General features: G+C 40.7%; 2 protein-coding genes across 2 annotated transcripts; both read right to left on the reverse strand.

Moving 5' to 3' along the window:
- Window positions 1-2,711: 2,711 nt before the first annotated feature.
- LOC146710919 (major histocompatibility complex class I-related protein 1-like) lies at window positions 2,712-6,592 on the reverse strand. Its single transcript, XM_085453596.1, has 4 exons — window positions 6,324-6,592; window positions 5,515-5,793; window positions 3,926-4,228; window positions 2,712-3,611 (listed from the first exon to the last, which is right to left on the reverse strand). Exons 1-4 carry the CDS (start codon window positions 6,529-6,531, stop codon window positions 3,580-3,582), a joined length of 822 nt encoding a protein of 273 aa, XP_085309722.1. The 5' UTR covers window positions 6,532-6,592; the 3' UTR covers window positions 2,712-3,579.
- A 1,238-nt stretch (window positions 6,593-7,830) lies between these two features.
- On the reverse strand, window positions 7,831-10,843 carry LOC146710920 (uncharacterized). Its single transcript, XM_085453589.1, has one exon. The coding sequence runs from the start codon at window positions 10,581-10,583 to the stop codon at window positions 8,301-8,303; it is 2,283 nt and encodes a 760-aa protein (XP_085309715.1). The 5' UTR covers window positions 10,584-10,843; the 3' UTR covers window positions 7,831-8,300.
- Window positions 10,844-16,479: the final 5,636 nt, after the last annotated feature.

Consider the following 16,479-nt stretch of genomic DNA (forward strand, 5'->3'; position numbering starts at 1 on the left):
CACAACTTGCTATTGCAATGAACTATAATTTAATTATCCACACCTAACAACTCCAGCACTTAATCTAAATGATGACAGAAAAATGTTATAGCACTGCTTTTAGTAGCCTCACACAGCTCCTACTGTTTCCTCCTCATGTCCTTACCAGGCATGTCTGGAAAATGTTATATCATGAGTAATATTTTTTTTAAAAATCCATCTAAATAAAACACACACATGCACGCACACACAGTGACATTTTAGACCTTCTTCAGAATACTGTATATACTATGGGCATCACGGTGCTGATCCAGAATCCTTACATTATTATTTATTACTAGAGCTACAATAATAAAGCAATGAGGAGGGGGAAGTAATAAATATGAAATAATGTATTTATGATGATTCCATTTGTTTCACTATCCACTCTGTGCAGGGCAAAGCTTATTACATTTTTAAACTGTAGAGATACAATCATTTTACTGCTGTAAAATCCAAATTTTGTCTTATTTAAAATATAAATCTAATATAATCTGCTTCTTAATGTATGTTCTTTAAAATACAGCGTGTGTTTTTTAAAATATTATAATAATGCATAATTATGTGGACATGCATATTAGATCGTTTTTAGTGAAATATAATCCCTCCAGAAAGGCAGGAAAAGCCCGGAAACTTACTTTAAAACTAAATATGTTCCCTAAAACGGTGACAGAGCTACAGACCCATGACAGCCAGGTAGCCAGCAGCTATGACCAGCACTACTTGTGCAGTTAATAAAAGGACAGGTAATGTTTGTCGCGCTGTTGCACACACAGCACGCTCGTTTGTTTCAGTTCGTCAGTTGCAACAAGACAACTTACCAACGTGTACGTAATAAGCTAATACTCCTGGGTGCTACACATACAGTGTACGCTGTACACCTACTTACTGGTTTTGTCGCATCAGTCTGTGTCTCTGAGTTAACTTGTGTTTCTCCTACAGCTCCGGACCGCAACAAATGCGCGTGCTCTTTGTGAGCTCGTTCCCGGCTCGTAACCAGCGCGTTCTGCCGTCAAGGGCGATCATTGGTTAATAGTGATCATGTGACTGATGCAAGCCAGATCCTTTTATTTAGCAAAACTGTGATTAATAGTTAAATATTATTGTTGAGGAGCACCGAAAGGACTCCGCACGCACACACACATTAAAAAAATAATAATAATAATTTTTTTTTTAAAAAGTTGCCTCAACAAAAGGGCACTTTGGGCACCCATCAGGAAAGGGGCGGGTGCTCAAGCCCCTCTAGCCCCCCCCCCCCCCCCCTCTGCACGTGCCTGCTTCCACGTGATCTATTTTTCTTGAACTTTAGTTGATGAGATATTCAAAACCTTCACAATTTTGAGAAACAGAATTTTGAAATTGTTCTGTAGAATTTATAAGAACAGTTTTTAAGTGATTGGTGAATCTCTGTCCATCTATATGGTAAAAATGGTAAATGGCCTGCATTTGTATAGCGCTTTACTAGTCCCTAAGGACCCCAAAGCGCTTTACATATCCAGTCATCCACCCATTCACACACTGGTGATGGCAAGCTACATTGTAGCCACAGCCACCCTGGGGCGCACTGACAGAGGCGAGGCTGCCGGACACTGGGCCCTCTGACCATCACTAGTAGGTAACGGGTGAAGTGTCTTGCCCAAGGACACAACGACCGAGACTGTCCAAGCCGGGGCTCGAACCGGCAACCTTCCGATTACAAGGCGAACGCCCAACTCTTGAGCCACGATCACCCCCATGAGCTGTGTTGCCAGATGGGGGCAGATGGGGGCAGTCTACAGACTACGTGGACTGAGGCAGACTCTGAGGAAGTCTGCCTCAGTCAGTCCACTTCTATGCTCGCCACGTCACTTTGTGACAGGGAAACAGAGAAGTTCAGAACATGCAGAGTGAACTGTCATGTCATATTTTCCCAAACAGCTGATGTTTCTGGGTCTTAACAACCACCTGCCCAAGCAATATAAGACACACAGCATCTCTTACCTTACTGAAAAAGCTGCTGGTTTCCTCTGATAGCTGTGAAAAGTTTGGCCATCAGTCTGAGTCAGAAAGACTCTGGTCAAAAAGCATGTTCGAGATAAGTACCTCAAAGAGGTCTTGGATCAGCAGACCAGACAGCGTTCATGGGCTCATTATAAACTACACGCAGTAAACAGAAAAGTGAAAAGGCTGTAAAATTGCCGTAAGCATTTATACAGTGTGTACAAAGTGTAATTTTCCGGTTGAGCTTTAATTAGAAAGCTCAGCAGTGACGCCTTCTGGGAAAGAGCTAAATTACATGCATATGATCGGCTGCCTCGTTCACCTACAGCAGTGCCGAGGACATTTAACCATGCATGTGACATTTTGTGTGCATTTATAAAGGAATTATCACATATGCACTTACTGCATAAAAAACCTACACAATGTCCAAATATTTGTTTTGTTCTAAAAGAGAAAAAAGCTCTTTTAAAAAAAAAAAATCTAAAGTTCACACAACACAAAACACGTTTGTTGATCAGTGTCTGATATGTGGATTTAAGGCCTAACAACAACATTTAACCTGTTCTACAAAATTGTTTTTACTTGAGACGATTTTTTTTCTTAAAAATATATCAGGGGCGTTCATTTCTCTACGATGATAAACATCTTTCTGTCTTTTTTAGAAAATTGAACAAAAATTAATAAGGTTGTGTATTTGCAGTTTAGCCCTTAATGCTTCTAAAAACATTTTAATAGAGCTTTTAAAAAAAAGTCAATAAAGAAAACAAATACAGTAGTTAAGAGATTTATCATTTTTATTTATTTGTATTTGAATGAAACATGACTGAAAACCATTTTTATGTGAGCAACAAAACACAGGACAGTATCCCCCCAAAAATCCCTGATTTCTGTCACATTTTTATGCTTTGAGTTTTCTGGCTGATGATTATCACTAAATTTTGAAAATGATTGCGAGGCTGTCATATTTGACATTAAGTTGAATAAAATAATTATCAAGGCAGCCAGAAGGGGCATAATTGCATCTTATCTGCATATCATTATTGAGATACACACTCGTGACACAGATATACACTCATAACATTGGGGAAAAAAAATCATAAATTCATTTTATTGGAAAATAAAACAACTTTAAGCAAAGTGTTGCATGACACTGCCAAAAACCTTTGGCCAGCTGATCCAGCTGAAAGCAGTGGGTCAGGCTCTGGTTTGACACTTAAGAACATAATAAATGTAGAGCGACCTTTTAATACCCACACAGGAGAACAGGCAGTGTTGGAGACACACGGGACAGTTCGATGTTTCTGAGCTCTGAAACTCAAACTGAAAACTACTAAAAGTTGTTAATATGGATGAAATAGATTAATTTGACTGAAATGGATATTACAGATTCTGACTTGTCTCTTTCAGTAACAACTGAATGATCATATGATGGTATTGAAAATTACTAGAAATTTAAAAACTGTTATTTAGAAAAATCACTAATAAAATAACCATGAATCTTCGGTTCCCTAAACTTGTCTAACTGGAGGGGTGTATCATCGGTTGTAGGGTGCTGTGTTTGTCTACGTGATGTTGATTCAGTCACACAGAGAGTTCAGTGACACTGACAGGAGCTGGAGGGTTAAAAAAATAAAACAATTTCAGTTAGTCCACTGATCGTGGAATGGCTTTTGTATGAAACATTAGTGGAACTTTTTTTAATTCACAGACTAAAAAAATAAGTTTTTTTTTCTTAATCTTAAGAATATTAACAGCATTAACAGCCTCGAAGAATGTACATATTTTCCAGCCCAGCTTGGATCTCCATCAGTTATTCCCAAAGTAATAATAATAATGAAAAAAGAAGCCAGGAAGAAAGATTCAAGCCTCACATTTTAGACAATCCACAGTATCAACAAACTAAATTACTCAAATATGTTTTTCTCACCTTTCCAGTTGGTCCTGATAATGCTTTCATTCAGATTTGTGATGATGTCCTCACCACCAGAGAGCTGAAAGACACAGTCGTACCTTCCCCAGTCTTCAGGTGTGACTGATAATATGCTCAGGTCAGCACTCATCTGGAAGGTCTCATCATTGTTGGGGAGGATTTCTCCAAGATAAACATCTTCATGAATCTCCTCCCCATCTTTCCTCCAGAAAATCACAGCTCTGCCAGGATAGAAACCTGTAGCGTGGCAGCTGATTGGAGAGGAGGGAGTCTTCTGGAGGAGAGACACTGATGGAAGAACTGGACAGGAGGAAGATAGAAGTTGTGTAGAGTGAGTGAACGTGGATGAAAGTAGTATTGAAAGTTGAGAAAGAAAAACAGATAAGGAAAGGAAATGCGAACAGTTAAGGAAAAAACGCAATTTGCAGTATTTCCACACGTCATATTTAACTGACATTACTTTAACTTGAGGCTATGAAACAGAAATGTGTTATTTTGTTAAACACCTGCTTGCTCCACAGCTCCACTTGGACCTCTGGTGGGAGGTACCAAAACAAAAGAAATGGGTTTAAGGTTGTCCAATGTTGGAAATCAGCCTCTTGCTTCATCGTCTCACATCCTCAGTAGGCAGCACTACCTTCTCCTCCATAGTTCAAGCATTTTGGTTTGACACCAGCCCCACATTTTCCATTCATGATCTCCACATCCTGAAGACCTTCTCTTGCCTCCACGTGCTTTGGCAAGGTGCCGAAACTCAACCACTTTATAGGTCTTGAGACATTCCCTCACATTTATACTTTATAAACACTAAATACAGTTTTTATGTTCCACCTACACGTTTCTCTGACCCTCTTATCATTCTTTTTGTACTCCACAGTTACGCAAGCTTAGACTATTTCTGCTGTGTTAACACTAAAGGGGACTCCTGTTATCATCTCCTTACTCCCACTTACTCTCTGCACTCCAACTTTCACACTTCTTTACACTTTGACTTTTCCTACACTCGCAAGCTTTGTCGCCTTTTCCACCTGTTTTTCTCCATTACCCTGGAAGCTCAACACAAGAAGGGATTCCAGCTGTGGCTTCTTCACCACATCCTCCCAACTCTTACTGTCTCTACCTTCCAGCCTAGCCTCCTGCTCCTTGTTTCTCTTCCTGTCATTGGCCATCCAGTATCCACCTCCTCTCACCACCTCCTGCTGCTCATTTACCTCTGTATTACTCCCATATACCTCCTCATCGCTCAACTCCATAACTGCTGTTATAGCTCTCCACCTCCTTCCCTATCATGTTAGTCTGCCCAACCCTCCCACACTGACTCCACTTTGAGTGAAGGATTTTTTATATTGATAAGGTTAGTATAGGTTTGAGAACTGTTGTTTAAACTTTGTTCAGGAATCTTGGGATTGAAAGAATGGAAAATTACAATCCTGTTAAGTCTAGGCTGAGGATGTAATAGTCAACCTATACATTTTTTCAGAGATAACTATTTTTATACATATATTTTAACATAAACTACTGCATATAATATAAAAACACTGCAGACTACTGCATCCATGAAAATGCTTTGGGTCATGTAATTTTACCTTTTCTCTGCAGGGAACTTCTTGCAGTGTTCCAAACTGTCTTCAGCCAAGTTGGACAAACCACATTGAGAATGTATTGATCGTTTCTCAGTTGAGCTCTCTCAGCATCCCATCTTATTTTGGTATTGACAGCCTCTGGTTTCAGTGCGATCCATGTCAGTGTCTTTAGATCAAGCTCAATAAAGTCCTCTCCATCATACCCAAAACGTGTCAATCCGGTCACCTTGCCAGTGGTTTCATCCCATTCACAGCCATCTATCCTCTGTAAAAAGTGGACACCTGAAGAAAGAGAAACAAAACACACACTAAAATGAACCTGTTAATATTATTCATTTCATGAATCAGTGCTATTTTTCAAGGTTTGAGCTATGCTCAGATCTGAGCTGATCTGTCAACTTTTTATTAGCATGACTAAAGGAAGATAGCTGAAATGCTGTAACATGTACAAATTAACTTGATGTGATACCTCAAAAATAAAAGATGAAGGACAAGAGACAGAAACTAATTTAACCCAGGAGTAGACATCTAGATGACAAATTATAAGAATCAGAACAACTGTTAAGATACAATTGTTAAGGGCAGGACAAACAACAGTGATTATAAGTGATTGTTTTATCACAGTTTTAAGTATGGTCACATCTACAAGGTTTGATGATTCCTGGATTCAATGGAGAAGTAAATTTTCAAGATTTAAGATCTTTAATTACAAAATTAAAAAAAAAACAAAATTAATTTACTTAAATCATTTTTGTGTAGGTATTTGTATAATTTGTACTGACTGGTGTAAGGAATAACATAAAATATCACACCTCCAGTTTGGTTGAAATCCTGCTTCACAGTGGACATTGTATCTGTGAAGAAAGGTGGCAGATTCTCAAAGCACACATGAGTGTAATACTGTAACTGCCGAGGGTCTTTGTCTACTATTTTCTTCGCCCAGTCCTGTTTTATTTCCAATATCCTGTTTCTGAGGTCACAGTAACCCGCCTCGACGCCATCAACCATCCCAATACCCATAAACTCTGAGATGTTTGGGTTTCCAGAAGATGCCGTGATGAAATACTTCAGTGAGTGTCTCTCTGTGGGGCGAACAATGTTTATATTGTTAGTATATAAGTCAATAAAACATACAAATAGAGTGTGAAATGTGATGCATTCAGTATGATTTGGTGAACGCATTCTCGTATGAGAATCTGTAAAAGTGATGTGAGTAGGAGTGTGTGTGTGTGTGTGTGTGTGTGTGTGTGTGTGTGTGTCTGGCAGGAAGTGAAGCAGGAAGTCTGAATATAGCTTGTGAGCTTGTGAGAGACTTTTCAAAAGGAAAACAGAGGAATTAGAGAATGAAAGTGCTAAGAAATAGTAATGAAAATGATATTAAATAAATGTCTTAGTGTGTTAATACAGGTGCCCATGGACTTGGCTCAACCTCAGATGAGTACAGCGGCAAAATGATAGATTAACATAATTGGAACGACAAACAGGCCAGGCTTTGGCTGAAATTTTACAGCTTCACCTCTCATCCTGTCCTTATCCTGAGAAGAAGCTTAAAGGACAGTCAATCTCCTGATGAAGACAGAAGACAGACAGAACAACACCGTAGATTTGAAGAATTAACAGAAGGCAGAAGACAGTACAACTGACCTAAAACACTGAAGGGTCCAGCAGCATGTATGTTAATGGAACATGTGCTCTGAATTACAAGCTGGAAAGTGTACCAGTGACATGACTGTGTGAAAGCACTGCATTGGACTGTCTGAGTTCATATTTGCCATGCTGGGAGTTAACCGCCAAGAAAAGACTGAAAAGATGAAGAGAGAATGAACAGAGAAGAAGAAACGGCTGATTTGGGCCTGTGTTTGATTTGGGAGGCCACACAGGAAGCTGTGAGAAGAGGGGACGAGGACCGGTGAGAGGTGAAGGCTGGACGTGTTCAAGTGAAAGTATAGGAAAATTGGGTTGAAAATTGAGGCTGAACTTGTGGGGTTTAGAAATGTCCAGAGCATCGCAACAGAAAGGTGAATTAAAAAAAAAAGAGAGAGAGCGGGATGAAGAAATAAATAAACTAATAATACATAAATGAATAGAAAAATCTTTTGTATATGGCGAGGTGCTGTGGGCACCTAAGTCTTTGATAGTCAATACCATGGTTGCATCTACTGAAAATCTCTGTGAAGCTTAAATCTCAATGACCTTGACTTCAAGGTCAGAGGTCAACTTTTCTGAAAATCAGAGGAGTTTCACATTCATAACACAGGTATGTCTACTAGGAGGCTGAAGGGTAGCTCTATATATTTATAAACAATCAAAAACAACAATTATTACACAATTTATTTCCAATTTGTATGGAATTTATTTCTGTAAAGGTGGTGTTTTAGGTCTGATTGAAGGACTGATGTGATGGTAAGGTGTCCGCTGCTGCGCTTTGAAGATTGGTAGGCTTTTTTTTTTAACTTTTCACAAGAATTGCTACTTCCCCTAGAGTTTTGGCCACTCCAACAATCAGAAGATTTCCCTATGAGCAAGCATTTAGCGACAGTGGGAAGGAAAAACTCCCTTTAAAAAGGAAGAAACCTTCAACAGAGCCAGGCTCAGGAAGGGACAGCCCTCTGCCACGACTGGTTGGGGTGGGGGGAGTGAAAATTTAAAAAAAAGAAGCCAAAGTGATCATTTTTGGAGCAGCTTAATTAATTTTTGCATTGTAATTTGCTGTTAATGTCATTTTCCAACCCCAGTTTGTATTTTTATCACTTTTGTCCAGGGTGGAAGATGCCATGCTGGAGACTGATTCAGTATGGTCTTTCAATGTTGATACATGGGAACCTTTTAGAGAGGCCAGGGCTGAAAAAGGGATGCCGGAGAACCTGAGAGGGTGTTATCCGCTGGTGTGCATCCAAGGCCAACATCTCTTTAATTAGGCTGACAAATAAGCGTTGGCCAGCTTCTGGTCCTCGTCTAAACATCATTAGCTGTTCGAGGTCATCCAGACGTGTAAGTATTATGTATCTTGTCTCCAGGGATTCATGTCCTGTCCCTGGAACAGAGCCTTTATATTGTTCTTCCGTCTTAAATGTCCAGCGCTGTTGCTTGTATTTGTCTCCAATGAAATAGTTTTCAGTGTACACGCCAGAGTCTAGCACATGATCTGGTGGCTGACCCTGAGTCTCTATGATGAATTTCAGATAATCATAGTCATTCTCCGAAGGGTAGAGTGGCACCCCTGTAGCAAGCTCCACAGCCACCAGCCCCAGAGACCACATGTCACTTGCTTCATTGTAAGGAAGGCCAAGCATAACCTCAGGTGCACAGTAACCAACCGTCCCCACAAAGTCACCAGGTATCACTGCAGACACAGGACATGCGAGGCCAAAGTCTATAAGTTTGACTTTGATGGGAGACTCATGGCGGTTTACAACCATGATGTTTCCAGGTTTGAGGTCAGCGTGCACTATTCCCACAGAACTCAGGTGGGACAGAGCATTTGTGATTTGACCTAAAATTGGCCTGACTTCGCTTATGGGGAGACCCTGTTTATTCCGGTCCCCTATGTAGTCCCACAGGCATTGATCAAGGAGTTCAAATTTCAGGCAAACCCGCTGTCCGTCGTGGAAAAAGCCGTTCCATTGAACAATGTTGGCGGCATCTGGATCCAACCTTCGCAGCTGCTCCAAGATGAAAATTTCCACATGTGCCTGTTGCAGAATATCAGGGTCGCTCTTGTTGACTTTAATGGCAACAGCTTGGTTGGTTGTTGTGTCGCGACATTTGGCTACAATACCAAAGCCCCCTTCTCCGAGGAAAGCCTCTACCTTGTAGTGCTTTCCCAAAATGCTCCCTTTAACTAATTCAAGCTCATCTGAGCTGAATGATGGACTGGCTGATGTGTGGACGAATACTTGCTGAGAAAATTCAACCGAGTTTTGAAAACTGCAGTTGATTTTCTGTGATCTCTTGCTTTCCAAGTTTGAAGGGTGCTGAAAGACCACAGGGTTTTGTGATATTTCAGCACTCATGTCAATGCACAGGGAACTCTTAGTGCTGAAAAAGGGATGCCGGAGAACCTCCGAGGGTGTTATCCGCTGGTGTGCATCCAAGGCCAACATCTGTTTAATTAAGCTGACAAATAAGCGTTGGCCAGCTTCTGGTCCTCGTCTAAACATTATTATTTGTTCAAGGTCATCCAGACGCGTCAGTTTTATGCATCTTGTCTCCAGGGACTCATATCCTGTCTCATACTGAAATTGTTGGTCAGTCTTAAATGTCCAGCGCTGTTGCTTGTCTTTGTCTTCAATGAAATAGTCTTCAGTGTAGACGCCAGAGTCTAGAACATGATCTGGTGGCTGACCCTGAGTCTCTATGATGAATTTCAAAACATCATAGTCTTCATTTCCAGGGTAGAGTGGCAGCCCTGTAGCAAGCTCCACAGCTACCAGCCCCAGAGACCACATGTCAATTGCTTCATTGTAAGGAAGGCCAAGCATAACCTCAGGTGCACAATAACCAACCGTCCCCACACGGTCACCAGGCATCACTGCAGACGCAGGACATGCGAGGCCAAAGTCTATAAGTTTGACTTTGATGGGAGACTCGTGGCGGTTTACAACCATGATGTTTCCAGGTTTGAGGTCAGCGTGCACCATTCCCACAGAACCCAGGTGGGACAGAGCATTTGTCAGTTGACCTAAAATTGGCCTGACTTCGCTTATGGGGAGACAGTGGTTTTTCCGGTCCCATATGTAGTCCCTCAGGCATTGATCAAGGAGTTCAAATTTCAGGCAAACCCGCTCTCCGTCGTGAAAAAAGCCGTTCCATTGAACAATGTTGGCGGCATCTGAATCCAACCTTCGCAGCTGCTCCAGGATGAAAATTTCCAATTTCGCCTGTTGCAGAATATCAGGGCGGCTCTTGTTCACTTTAATAGCCACAGCTCGGTTAGTCATGGTATCACGACATTTGGCTACAATACCAAAGCCCCCTTCTCCGAGGAAAGCCTCTACCTTGTAGTGCTTTCCCAAAATGCTCCCTTTAACTAATCCAAGCTCATTTGAGCTGAAGGATGGGTGAGCTGACATGGTGAAATGTGTCGGCTTGGTCGGTGAATTGCTAAGTAAAATTCTCTCAAAACTCTCCAAAAAGGGTTTGCTTGCTGTCAGGTCAAGGTCCGTTGAGCATTAAAGTTTAACAGAGCAAAGCTCCTACTTAAGGGTTTTTCTCTCAGCAAGATGATGACATAACAAAGGATCTATGTCATCATCTTGTGATGTCACAAGATGTCACCTTTTTTCACAAGATGCATTCCATTTGGATCAAAGGCATTCTATTTTTTCAGTTGAAACACTAAAAAAAAACAATGTTTCAACAGGCCAGGCTGCATTTTCTGCTGCAACATCTCAACAGGAGATAATAAGATAAAGACAAGGAAGACTGGTGATCTATCCATATCAGCAACATCGGCAGCTTTCTAGTGCAGGAAGTAATAAATTCAGCCCTCGTGTTTGCACTACAGGTTGCTTTCATGAGTATTTCTGTTTTTGTGGTGGGGGAATTTTTCCTCGTTCCAACGATGTAAACAAAAACATTAATTGTGCTTTCCGCAATGACTAGTAATCATTTTGTCCTACTGTTCATTTACAGAACAGGAAAGGTTTTGTTTGGTTATGATTGTTTTGCAAGAAATACTTCAATCACAGTGGGGTAGTCTTGATTAAAATGTTATATGAGAACTGTGGCACCATGTGTGACCAGATATTGGCATGTAGTCGTCGCCAGACTGTCATCAAAAGTGTGAAGTTTGGGACAGACTGGACAAAATACATTTTTAGAGATGAAAATCTTATGTCCAGTGATAAATGATCAAAATTCCACCATAAACATGGCTTTGACGAAGATGTCCCTTTCTGAAGTAACCCCAAAAAGTTCCTGAAGTAACCAAATGGAATTTAACCAGTGACCTCTCACTTTGCAGGCGAATGTGTAAACCAGCGATGCCTGGAAAACACTAAAACTGTGCCAAAATGTCATTTTACATTCAAAATGGCGGACTTCCAGACTTCCTCTTTGGATTGGGTTCACTGAATCTGTGTGTAATAAATGTCATACATGTATTTCAAGCTGTAAATAAGTTGTTAGAAGTTCTTTAAAATTTCTTAAGTGGTGCTGTAGATCCATTTCCGCAGTGCCAGTCACTTTTTAAAAAAAAGTACATTTTGACCTGATGTGAAGAATGCAAAAAATGTCATTAGTTTGGAAGCATGTTTGGTATATGATATACTTGCCTGACTAATAATAATTTATTATTACTATTACTACTGTTGTTGTTGTTGTACAATGGAGCCTTTCCCCTGTGAATGACCAGCTCCCAGCTAAAATGTGTATTTTGTGCCATTTATAAGGTCAGTGCTTTATCATACCTTAAACTGTGCAGGGTAAAAGCCTCAGTTGCTGGGAAAAGCACAGGTGTATTAGAGTTTTTCTGAATTGCTAAAACACTAAACCCCATTGTAAAAACTAAACTGTCAACTATGAAAACTCTTTCATCAAATCAGTCCCACTGTTGCCAAAATCTTAAACACTATTCAAAGCTCAGTCTCCCATTTAGCAAAACTCTAAACACAAAACACACTTAGCAGTGTGGTGCACCTGTTGTCGTGTGAAGGCTGTGTGCAGTAGTGATGTCTCCTGTGTGTCGAAGCTTTGAAGCGTGTGTCGGGTAATCTCGTGGTAGTTTTGTAAAGCGCGTATCGAGGCTTGCTTTGATTACGTATGCAGTGATGTTCGAGGCCTCGCGGGCAGTCCGTACCACGTGACTGATTCAGGAACTGGCTCGCCGGTTTGCACCAGATTCTAAATAAATTGGGCAGCAAAACACAGCTGATTCCCCGTCACATTGTGTTGTGGAATTGAATTACGTCCCAGTTACATACTTACTTGAACATTTCTCCTTCGATGGAACCAGCAAGGAAGAGAATATTTGTCTGACAACATTTAATCTCATCTCTCCTAATAAAGTATGCACACAGTAATAAATATCACAAATGATAAGTACCATAATATAAATCAACAACACCACAGATCTTATAATCTGATTTCTGTCTTTTAGTTTATTAAAAAGTGAAGCACCACACACTAGTTTGTGTCATTGTCCAGATGTACATAAGCATGATTACACAGTTACACAATCATACCAAAACTCTGTCCTGATAGTTTCCACTTTCTCTTTTGTATCAGACATACTGAGACAATATTCGGGATAAATAACCATGAAAACAATTTATTTATTAAGTTTAGAGGTTTACACATCACATCATTATAATCATTGAGCCTATCTGACTTTAATCGTCCACTTGATGGCGCAGTAGAGCCAATGAATCGTCACAATGCTTCGAACCATGAGTCGACCAGTTGGATGGAAAGCTTCAGTTCATCACAAGGCTTCATCTCACCATCACTAATGAAAGCTCTTATAATTTGGCTGCTATTAGAGACCATTGATTTAGGCTCTCTTTGGTTACTACGTGGATCTTTTTTCAGACAAATTAATGAAAAAAATATAATAAATGGAAAAACAGAGTACAAATGTGGACAGTTAACTGGATATTACAGCGCGATTTCAGTGCATAAATACATAAATGCAGGTCTGAGACATAAGTGGTGCAATATTGATAGAGCTCACATGACTCCGTCCTGTTCGTATCCCAATGGATGTTCAGATGGCAGTATTTCACTGCTCAGACAGTTTTCTGAAGTAGAACATAATTACAAAGCTATCCCAGTGTCAGTACGCCTTACCTTTGCTTGTCCCTGACTCAGTCAATATGGATGTTGAATGTCCTCTGTGGACATTCAGGCAGATAAAAAAAACATGGAAGAAAACTAAAATCAAGGGTGATTCAAATGCCATCACCATGAAGACAATGCCCATCTGCAAAGCCGAGACACCCATGGTGTTTTTCTTCCGCCTGGGTTCACTTCCAGTGTCAAAATCTCAGCTCATGAACACTGTGATCAATGACCGTCACAGCACCTTCTTCCATAGAAATTGTCCAGGTAGCACCAAATCTCGCCTGCTGATGGATGGTGTGGCAGAGATTGCCTGGTACTGCCCTGCTGGAAAACCCAATGACTCCTTCACAGACTGCACTGCCTTTTGTAATCTTCATGGTGATGCTCTGTCATTTGAAAAACAGCGTGAGATACTGATTGAAAAAGCTTCAGTCACTGTTGTTCTTGTGAGAACTCTGGAAAAAGGCCAGAAAGGTACTACAGTCATCTCAGACCTTTACAGGTCACCAAAGCCTCTCATTATTCTCATTGCTGATACTGATGGTAGTGCAGTTCAAGTCAAAGATGGAAAATACAAAGTGGGTCTGAAAGACAGAAGCCAGTCAGATGTTTCTGAAGAACTGAAATGTCATGATCCTGGGCCATGTTGGCCCAGTATTCTTAGTTTCATGTATTTTTGTATTTTGTTCCTTATTTAGGCCATGCTTCCTGGGCTGCCCTGTTACGTTGTTCCCTAAGTGTTTTCCCCTTGTGACTCTTACCCCTTGTGTGCCCCTCTGTGTATCTGTGAGCCCTCGTCTCTCCTTGTGTTTTATTCCATGTTTTCCCCAGCCCGTTACGTCTGTGTTCTCCCCGTGCTCTCTCTCCTCCTGTCTGAACCTCTGTACTTCCTGTTTTACTTTGCCCGTCTCCCGTCAGTGTTGCGTTCACTCCTGCCGTGTCTTGTTATGATTATTAGTGTCACCTGTGTTCCCCGTGTGCTCCCACTTCCCTCGTTAACCCTCTGTGTATTTATGTCTGCGTCTCCCTCAGTTCTGTGTCGCGTTCTCCCTCATGCTGTGTGTTTCTACCTGTAGCTCCCTGTGTGTTTTGTTAGAGTCTTCCCAGTTTAGATTTTGTAGAGTTTTTGTATTCAGCAATAAAAGCTGCCATTTTGAGTTCAGTCCTGTCTCCAGTGAGTTTGCGTTTGGGTCCAATTCCTGCCGGCACACAGCCAGATCATGACAGAAGAACGCGACCTCGACATGGACCCAGCAACTCACAACCCCTCTGCTGAGCTCCGTGAGGATTTAATCTACACAGTGGAGTATCACTGTCAGGAGTGGGCAGCGCTGCCAGGGGAAGAATATCGGGAAACCGTAGCCATCCGTTTACAGAGGATGGTGTCCGGACTCCCATGGCTATTCTGCGCGCTACACCCCCACATCCAGGACTTCCTTGTCTCCACCGTACGCATCCACCCGGAGCAGCCGCTCCAGTATGAAGAGTCGGAGGATGTTCAGCAGGGGCGGAGCGGAGGGGTGGCTTACTGGGCTTAAGCCCGGGTTGTTTTGTCAGAAGCCCGGGGTCTTTTGGAGTGTAATTTTTTCATAGTTAGATGTCTGGCTGACAACTGTATAAAACAAAAAGTACACACAATATTCGAAGCACATAGTGCACACTGTGGGAATTTACGAGTGTGCGTGAATCCCCCCCTGATATTGGTATGATCCGAGCTCAGACAGTAAGCGACTGAGCGAGGGGGCGGGGCAGCTGCTGCCTGTGTGCGCTGTTGGAGAAACGGAGCCAGCCATACTAAGGAGAGCTTAAGTTTGACCAGTTACCAAAGAAAATCATTCATACCGTACAAATAATGTAAATATGACGGTGCATCACGAAAGATTGATATCAAACTGATCACTTGACCAATATTACGTTACTCGCTCTTCAAGTGAATCAACAAATGGCGAAATGAAAAGCCGAACAACAACAATGCTGTTTCTTTAGAGAGTCTTAGCTTACGTGTGTTTATTTCATATTTTCAGTTCTTACCCTTCCGACTAAATCGGTTTCAGTAATGCACTGAAATATAAGAATGGACATTAGAGGGTTCTTTCAAAGAAAAAACTCAGGTAAATGTTATTTTATATATTATGCTTTGTATGTTGTTCAGTATATTTCTATGCAAAACAAGAGGGATTTCAGTACACAGCAGGATATTCACATTTGTAACCAGATATTTACACTTTAGGGAGAAAACATAAAACATTTTTACTGTACAACATCAATTTAGAGTAAACTTTTGTTTTAGATAAATATTGAAATATCTTTTGAATTAGTTAAATGTCAGAATAAAGAGAGACAGAGCTGTCTATTTTTTATCACTTTGATCAAATTTAGGAGTACATATACATTAAGTTTATTGTTAATTAGTAAGAAACTCCAGACGATTCCATTCTGAGCTGAAGAAGCTTCTGATAGGTTAGTAGAGTCCATGTGAGTAAACTGGTGGCACAGCTGTGGATGCATATAAGGCAAAACACAGAGCCTGTTTTTTTGAAATGGGAAAATCAAGAGATGTCAACCAAAACACCAGGAAAAGAACTGTGGAGCTCCATAAGTGTGGCTCAGTTTGAATACAATTTGGTGCCATTTGCAATTAAGAAATACAGATAGTTTCTCTCTTTACTTTTAAAGTTAACAAATATGTTTTTTATATTTATCAATCTAAAAAAATAAACATTTAGTCCGATTTGATGTTACAATTAAAAAGTGTTTGTGTTTTGATCTGAAGAGTACATAAATATGTGGTTTCAACTGTATATTTGATGATTGTCAGCACAAAGAGGGAGAGAGAGGAACAGAGAGGGATATGGAGAATGAGGACAGAACAGAGATGAACAAGAGCAGGTGAGACACACATGTTAGTCAAATGGTCATTTGCCAAAAGTATCACCGTATCATAGGTCCTCATGTATCTCGTACCTAGTGTTTCTTTTTAGGTTTGCTATTTTTCAAATTCTATATTTATTAAGTTCTGCAGCTTGTTCGCACAACAAGGATAAATAATTATATAAACTTTCCTCAATCTAAATATTGTACTTTGGTGGAATTAAAAAATAAGTGTAGTGCAGGTCTATGATGATTTTTAGTGCTGCTATCATCTAGTTCTGATTCTGGTTCTGTCTTGGTTAAGTCCTAAGTAGT

The sequence above is a fragment of the Copadichromis virginalis genome, linkage group LG4, assembly GCF_057382275.1.
Source record: "Copadichromis virginalis isolate Kocher_CV1m ecotype Utaka linkage group LG4, C_Virginalis_male_GT1.1, whole genome shotgun sequence".
NCBI lineage: Eukaryota > Metazoa > Chordata > Actinopteri > Cichliformes > Cichlidae > Copadichromis > Copadichromis virginalis.

Excerpts from the sequence above, each read along its gene's own strand:
- LOC146710919 (XM_085453596.1), bottom strand. The coding sequence starts at position 6,531 with ATGGGTATTGGGATGGTTGATGGCGTCGAGGCGGGTTACTGTGACCTC. Across the intron at positions 5,794-6,323 it reads GGATTTCAACCAAACTGGAG|GTGTCCACTTTTTACAGAGG; the intron begins GTGTGATATTTT and ends CTCTTTCTTCAG. Across the intron at positions 4,229-5,514 it reads AAGTTCCCTGCAGAGAAAAG|TTCTTCCATCAGTGTCTCTC; the intron begins GTAAAATTACAT and ends CCTCCTGTCCAG.
- LOC146710920 (XM_085453589.1), bottom strand. The coding sequence starts at position 10,583 with ATGTCAGCTCACCCATCCTTCAGCTCAAATGAGCTTGGATTAGTTAAA.